We start from the raw sequence: 8776 nt of genomic DNA on the forward strand, positions 1-8776 counted from the left end.
ATTATATATATAGGCAAAACATAAAAAAATTCCTTTTTTGTATAACTTTGATTCTTTTCCCATAAAATGGGAAAAAGTTTTCAAATGTCCTATTATTAATGGTTCAGAAATGTCTTCCTTCCATTTATTGAATCAAATTTATCTTCCTTCCATTTATTGAATCAAATGTTGTTATCGTACTCCCTCTATCCCTAATTACTTGTCCACTTTTGAATTGACACACATATTAAGAACACAATAATTGACATAGTGACTTTACCATTTTGCCCCTATTAATTATGAAGTGGGTGTTAAAAAATTTAAGTTTTTCAAATTGTTCTATCTTTTTCAAAGTAATTAATTGAGGGTCTAATAGGTAAAATTTTTTTATCCTTTCTTGATTTGTCAAAATGGACAAGTAATTAGAGACAACTAAAAAAGGAAAAATGGACAAGTAATTAGGAATAGAGGGAGATAAGAAATTGTTCAAAATTGCCCTTCCATCTATTACATAAAAAATATCCTTAACCTAGTAGAAATTGAGTGAAAATCATTTTCACCCCCAACTTTTGCTTTAAAAAACAAACTTTTCCCTCAACTCTAAACAATAATCAAATTCTCTCCTTTATCCTATGCATTATCCATTTTACCCTTATTATATGACATATATGTAATAACCTCTTTATATTATATATAATTTATTTTTAAGCTAAGTATTTATAAATTTTTCTAATAAGTTCATTAACATTATAAGTAAAATAATATTTTTATGAATTTATCACAAAAATTAATATTATTTTAATTTTATGGTTGTTATTCCAATATAATATGCATTAAGTGTACGTGTATATGTATGTATGCGGATATTTTTGTCTTCATCCACTCCTTTACTCCATGCTTTTCATATTATTTGGTCCTTCTTGCTATGACCCCCTTAAAAAAGAATTAATTAGAGGTACATTTTACTAAACTAATATTATTAATATTGCTTTTAAATTTGATTACTATTATTTTATGTAGTTATTTAATATTAAGGATATAAATAAAAAAATCTTTTTATTACAAAAATTCATAAATTGCATAAATAAATTAAAATAACTATTTTTAGAATAATGCTTAAATAATATAAATGGCAGCGTATTGTTTATTGTCTATATAAATAAACAAGTTTTGATTGACATATAAATAAATTATAGTTTAAAATAAATACTCCTATCTCGAAATATATTTGTTGCTATTTTCCCAAAAAGTATATTTGTATTTTCCCCAAAATCTTTAGGAAGGAAGACCACGTAAGATAGATAATCCACGTGGCTTGTGGTGAAACGGTAGAGAGAGTGCTAATCACGAGATTCGGTCTCCGCTCAACTTTGGCTGTCACAAATCTCCTCTTTTTTTCTCCTCTCTTGGTTGTGTTCACGTCGTTCATCCATTTCTCCTCATCATCTTCTCTCTTCTTCAAATTGCTATAAATTCTACTCACTATGCGACCTGTTACTTTCATCCTTTGATTCCTTTATCAACTCTTCCTTTTGACTTTCCACTTGCCGATTTCCATGGAAATATGTCGTCTGCTTCTCTTTTTTGCTGCGATTTCTTCCATTTTCCGGCTTATCCATGCTACCTCCGGCGATGCTGATCCAATTTACCAGTAATTGCACCTTTAATTCTTCTTTTTATGCTACTTTCAACTGTTCTACTATTCTAGCTAGCTTATTGTTGTTTAGATTTACTAGTGATTAGACTCCAAAATACTACTATTATGTTTGATTTTTGTCTGGTAGAGTATGTAATTCATAACTTTAGGGATTTAGCAATTCGCACAGCTTGATTATTTATAGCATGAATTTACTAAACAATTAAATTGGAAGGAGAGTGCTCTATGTGTGGAGGAAATTTTTTTACCTAGGAAAATCGTTTTTCGGAGTAATGTCAGATATAAAGTAGGTGACATATGGTAGATTTTTGAGGTGGAGGAGAGTAGGAGGTTAGCGTTTTCCGGTTATTTTTGGATATTGAATAATAATGTTATAGTTTAAGTTGAAATAAGTGATATAGAGTATGTTTTCATGTTTTGGGAAAATTGTGAAGAAAAATAACCCTTACTCATCAGTGACAGATAGGCATTTACTTTCTGTTGGTAGAAAATATTTCCGGTCTTACCAAACACTGTTGAAGACCTTTTCTGGCTATTAAAGCTTTTTTTCGTTATTCCTGACATATATTGATACTTTACTTTCTAAAATTGATAGCTGAGTCATTTGAAATTAGAGGTGAGGGTGTTGTATCACTTCATTAGTGTGTGTCTGCTCATACATATGGGAGATGGAGAGTTATTTTTTTTTGCCTATCTATTGTTGAAATATACATTTCAAGGAGAAATTTCAATAGCCAATGAGCTTTTATCTTGTGGTAAAAATATGTGTTTCTTGTGTTATTGAATTTTCGTCCTTGCTTATCCAAAGAAATGGACTTGGATTTCTAGAGTAACATGTGGAATCAATTGATCTTTTCTTGTTGAAAATTAAAACCTGTATATTGTGCCTTACACTCCTTTGGATCATTAGTGATTTAATCATGGATTAAAATGCTCTGTGGTCAAGGAACTTGTTACTGTGGGGAACTTTTTCTTTTCAAGTAAGTATCATTTAGACATGACTTCAACCACATAGATATTGACGTTAGACTTTAGGAGCTGCTATCTCTTAACACTTGGATTTTAACTTCTTAAAACTACAAGTCATACAACTAAGTGATGTCGAATGCTGGTGGCATTTCGAATAAAAAAGGGTTTAAATTTGGTTTGGCTTGTTTTGTTTTTATGTTTCTACGGAATATTTGGTCTTTATCCATTTTGAGGTTTTCGGAGTTTGAAACAGCATTTTCGAAAAAACAAAAGCAATGAAAACAATTGTTTATAGGCCTTAGAATTCAAACTAATATAGGATTTAGAATGTGTATATATTAGACATGTTTTGATCACGTTCTTCTTAATATGTACCAGATTATTGATACCTCAATATTTTATCTCTTGAGTTAATTGATACTAGTGAACTACTTTTTTACATCATAAGATTATTAATTAGGAGAGGCACCGTCATGTCCTCCAAAACCGTGGTTAGTTGCGGAACGTTACTCATAATATTTTTCTTTAGTAAATTATAGTTATGTAACAAAATACCTAATTTATAGCCCCCCCCCCCCCCCCCCACACACACACGCACACACACACAACTGAAAGTACAATGAAACATTCAGAAACTGCTGCTAAGATCCAAATTTACATAGATTTCTCTCTTTTAGCTTGAGGGCATTAGTAAAAAGCCAAAGCGGTTTTAGCTCCCACCTGTGGATGATTGAACTGCCTTTCCTTTCAAACTGAGCTACCATGACTCTTGCTAACTGCATCGAATTCTTTGGATTAAAGAAGACTATCTTTTAGAGTGGATTCCTTCCCTTAACTAAAGAATTTACTTACCTTAAGCCAATATCATTTCGCTTGAGCTGGGAACTCCTGTTTACCTTATGACAGGTATTCTTTCTTATAGATATCATCAAAAAATTTCCAAAATGTCAGTGATCTTACTCAATGAAAATCTCTGATCTGATTTTTTTAGTTTAGCTTTGATCAAGTTCATTGAACACAACTTTGACATTTGACTGTTAGAAAACCCACATAACCTAGGCTAAATGAACACAACTATCCTAAAAGCCCATATAGCCAAGGCCGCTATGACTTCAGCTGTTAAGACACAAGTTCCAAACACAACTGAAGCATGAATAGCCTCAGAATCTGCAAAGATCAAGAATGATCCCAAGAACTAGTGATAACTGAGAGTTCATGTATGTTTGACCAGACAGTTCTAGTATCTTCTTGACAAAACCATGAAATGCAAATAGCAGTATATGCATATAAAACATACCTTCTGAAAGATTCTTAATCTTGTAGCCACCCTCTGGACTATAGTACTTAAGGTTATTGCAGTCAGCTATTGGTTCTCTCCGTACTCCTGCTTTCTTGAATAGAGCCTTGATTTCATTCATGGTGATAGTTTTATGGGCTGGATTCTGATTAAATTTCATGTATCTGCTTGTTTTCTGCTGCAATTTTAAAGTTATCTGTTTCATGACTTCTGATCACTAAATTTGTTGGTTTCACAGAGCATGTGTTGGTCACTGCAAGGAGACTGGATGTGTGGGGGAAAAATGCTTTCAACATTGTAATTTTTCTTCTGGGGAAAATCCAATTGATGGTCCATGGTACCTGCAGGAGCCACTTTATCAAAGATGGAAACAATGGGACTGCCTTAGTGATTGTCGATACCACTGTATGATTGCCAGAGAGGAAGGAAGGCAGAAACTTGGTCTTCAACCTAGCAAATATCATAGGAAATGGCCATTCCAACGTGTTTATGGGATTCAGGTTCTTCATAAAATTAGATTAATCTTTTTCCTACATCTAGCATATGATATAATTCATTCATCTTAAGATAGTCCTATCTTAAATCAGGAACCTGTTTCTGTGGCATTCTCTGTCCTTAACCTTGCTATACAATTCCATGGATGGGTATCATTTTTTATTCTAGTGAACTACAATCTACCTTTTAGCCCGAAGAAGAAGCCATATTATGAATACACTGGCTTGTGGCATATCTATGCTATTTTATCAATGAACTCCTGGATATGGAGTGCTGTTTCCCATAGTAGGTGAGTTTCCTTTCTTTTTGTTGCTCTCTTATTAGTAATTTCTATCTACTGTAAACTGCATAAGTGTAGTTTAAGCTGTAATCAAGTGAGTTGAAGCTGTCTTCTGAAGTTATGGCACTTTCCACTTTTTTAGTATAGGCTTCTCACAGAAAACATTGTTACTGGAAACTGTTTGAGTTTCTTCTATTAATAGACATCTTCATCTTCACAAATGAAGTAGAAATTTTCTCCATTGCTTGTCAATTTCCGAATGAAGTTGTGTGCCATCAGATAATCATATGTGACCATGATGCTGTTGTGAATACCTATGGTTTATGAGGAGAATGACAATTGTGCCTTTTGCACTTCTATTTATTAGTGGAATGTAATAGAGTAGCACTGTTTGGTGCATGTAAATCTTGTTGTTTACGAAAGACATTTTTTTTTGAATTGCATGACTACCTCATTTAGCTTACGCAGGGAGAGAGAGAGAGAGGGGGGGGGGGGACTTTTATTTAATTAAGTTACTCCCCCGGTTCTGATTTATATAGTACTATTTCCTTATTACGCCATTCCAAAAAGACTGACAACTTCCTAAATTTGATGACAAGCTTTTACAACCACACAAATGTTATGGCATATTTAAGATCACAAGTTCAAAACTCTTATAGCCACACAAATGTCATGACATATTTAGGACCACAAGTTTCAAAATCTTTTATTTCTTAAACTTCGTGTTTAGTCAAACCATGACTTAAACAATGTCTCAACATGTCCTTGCAAGTCCTTTCCTGATTCTTTTCTTTGGTGAAGCATCTGGTAATACCTTTTGTTAACAGGTTGTGGTAAAAATTGAACCAGGGATCTTTTCTGCTTCGCTACCATGTGAATTTTATGATCCTTCATCTGGGCTTAAAAGTTATTATAGAGAGGACACTTTTGAGTTAAGGTCTTAACACTTCTTCATTTTAACTGTTTTTTAAGACTGCCTACATTTGTAACTTTTCAGAGAAGTTCCATGTTGGGTAACTGACACTATTTCTCTAATGTAATGATGCTGTTTTTTTTCTTGCTTACAGTTTCTCTGTTTGGATTTTCCTTGTTTGATGTTCTCGATTGATTGCAGAGATGTGGAATTGACTGAGAAGCTGGACTATTCATCCGTGGTTGCATTTATTGGGTATTCTCTTCTTGTTGCTATATTGCGAGCCTTTAATGTGAGAGATGAGGCATCAAGGGTAATGATTGCTGCTCCCATTGTTGCGTTTGTGACAACCCATATCTTGTATCTGAACTTTTATCAACTCGACTATGGTATGTCCCCTTCCAGCATGACTTTCTTTCTGTTGAACAATGCATGATTTTCATCAAGCGTACCTTATTTCCTTCTTGGCCTAGAAACAATACATCAACTCCTTGGATGATTGTAGCACCATTAGTCCAATTTCCTCTAGGATCTTAATATTTTCAGCTTCTGCAGTATATGAAAAATGCAAAAACTTGGTAAAGTAACTTCCTATAGTTTCTCTCTATAAAGACATAATCAAGTGGATCGATCATTATTAGGGAGGAGGCTGTAGATGTGGGTAGATAATTAAATTTACTTTGAAGTTATTATGCATGTCCATTGGATGGGAGTAAAGATGTAGATTGCAATGAATGGATCTTAGGAAAGGTAAAATGTTGCTTGTTATTTTGAATCCAGTCTGCCTTGATGAGGTTGAGCGCCTCTTCCTAATGGCTTTGTGTAAGATATCAAAGAGGTGATTTGTGGGGTGTCAACCACTATGAAGGTGAAACAAAGCTAACAAACAATTCTCTAAAAATCTATTAGAACTGACCATATTAGGCCTATCTACTTCACCTACCTCCTTTGATCTTAGTTCAATTTGTGATTCCTGAAGATTTGGTCCTAAGGGGTGGAAAATGGGCAGTTTGAGCTGAATTTGGGAGGGACAAAATGGATTGTACCGATAAATGGGTCCCTACTCAACCCTGCCTAAAAGTCTCTATAAGATTCGATGGGTTAAGATGGATTGAATAATGGGTCATAATACCAAGTTTTAATTTTCTTTATTTATTTTTTATAATTTATTTAACTATCAAAATGAAGGAAAACTTCTTTATTACAACTATGTATAACATATCTAACAATTTGTTTTTATTTATTTAAATATTTTAACAAGATTTATCATGGGTCAATTTGGGCTAATGCGTATCCCAAATTAAGCCAACTTTTAGATGGGCTGAATTTGGTGCGGCCAAGATGGGCTGAGTTAATAAATGGGTCAATTTAAATATTTTGTTTCCTGGAGTTTACTTGTGGTTATTTTGTGTTTCCTTTGGGATGTTAAGTAAAGAGTGACACAAAAATGATAAAGAATGGATATAGAAGAACAAAATGCATCGTAGAGAATCCAGTTTGACTTGATGAGGATGGTGTCACATGATTATCTTTCCCCAGGACCAAAGATATGTGCAAATAGCTTTTATCATATATATTCAGTCACTAGTGAAACAAAATAGTAATAACTCTAAACAAGAAAAAGTAGACCTAATTCAATTTGTTCTTTAGTCATTTAACAGTTATTGAATCTATGAGTTGAATGTTCAATTACTATGTTGTTCGACCATAGAAATTACTGATTATGTTTAAGTGGTAGCTCTATATGTCATGAACTTGTTACATGATACGAGGTGTGGAAGTTGAAGGTTCTAGATTATCTTGCAGGATTAAACATCAAAGTCTGTGTTGCTATGACCATGCTGCAGTTCATTTTATGGGTTGTCTGGGCAGGTTTTACTCGTCATCCATCACGCTGGAAGTTGTGGCTTGTGGTGGCTGGTGGAATCCTTTCTACACTCATTAAGATATATGACTTTCCTCCATATATGGGATATGTAGATGCCGATGCTTTATGGCACGCTATGTCCATTCCTCTCACCTACTTGTGGTGGAGTTTCGTAAGGGATGACAGTCAATTTGGAACAACAACTCTCACCAAGAAAGCACAGTAGAATGAGAAGCATGTTGTATTCAGGTCTTGCATAGTTTTTGGTTGGTTGTTTTTTTCTTGCATGTACGCGTTTCATGGAAATGCTTAGCGGCCATGCAAGTTTCTGTTTTTCCGACTTCAATAGGTCTAGTTCAAATGCATATTGTTTTTATTTCCACAGTTTTTCCCTATGGTCTTGTAAAACACATCTGAAAGTTATAATGTACTTATGTGATGTGTAGTTTGTATTCTCTACATTTATTCAGGGAGAAGTTCTTACTGTACCTTGGGCATAACACAGTCGTTTTAAGCTCCTTGGAGTGTAAATGGTGCTGGGGTTTGTGTCAATTTTTGAGTTCCAATAGTGTTTGTTTGTGTATATGCATTTTATTATTAAAATAAAATATTAAGTACATATCTTAGTGGATATAAATTTTGGTAAAATATAATTATTAGTTCTCGTAACTTATATGACCATTAGTTTTTATAATTCTCATGGTCATTAGTTTGTTGCAACTTATATGTCCATTAGTTTCTTATTACTTATGTAACATCTATCACATTTATCTATTCATATTACTATCCATCATTCTACCTATTGATTATATGGAAGACTTCTTCATCTATAAATAGTGGTGTTTCTTCCTTTGTGAAGTATCTCAAAAAAGATGAGAAATGTAATATTATAGTGTATAGTAGTGAGAGAGAGAATTGAGACACAAAAAATATTCTCTAAGTCTTCAATTATATTCACTATACAAAATAGAGTAATTATGTAACATCTTGCAACTAGAAAGAAGTTTAAAATCTGGAAATAGTTATTTTTGAAAAGTATAAGGAAATCTGGAAAATATTAAGTTAAAGTGAGTTTTTGGTCAACTTCAAACGACCATAACTCCTAGATCAGGATGAGTTAGGTGTAGTTCCAGATATGATTGGAAAGCTCTTGGAATGATCTTTCCAACGCCACTAAGTTTGCGCGATTCCAAGTTTGTATGAGTGAGTTATGTCCTTTGGAAGTTGGGATGTTCGAATAAGGAAATGCCCAATCCGGATTTTGAAGGGTAGTTTGGTCTTTTCCTTACCCAATTAATTAATTCCGTTTTTAATAAAAA

General features: G+C 33.4%; 1 protein-coding gene across 1 annotated transcript; it reads left to right on the plus strand.

The window, feature by feature from the left end:
- Window positions 1-1289: 1289 nt before the first annotated feature.
- Window positions 1290-7959, plus strand: LOC125834440 (uncharacterized). The gene is made up of 5 exons (XM_049513595.1): window positions 1290-1630; window positions 4141-4402; window positions 4490-4686; window positions 5792-5979; window positions 7397-7959. The coding sequence occupies exons 1-5, from the start codon at window positions 1536-1538 to the stop codon at window positions 7681-7683; spliced, it is 1029 nt and encodes a 342-aa protein (XP_049369552.1). The 5' UTR covers window positions 1290-1535; the 3' UTR covers window positions 7684-7959.
- Window positions 7960-8776: the final 817 nt, after the last annotated feature.

This window comes from Solanum verrucosum, unplaced genomic scaffold (assembly GCF_900185275.1).
Source record: "Solanum verrucosum unplaced genomic scaffold, falcon-dt-bn FXZP01000279.1, whole genome shotgun sequence".
Lineage (NCBI taxonomy): Eukaryota > Viridiplantae > Streptophyta > Magnoliopsida > Solanales > Solanaceae > Solanum > Solanum verrucosum.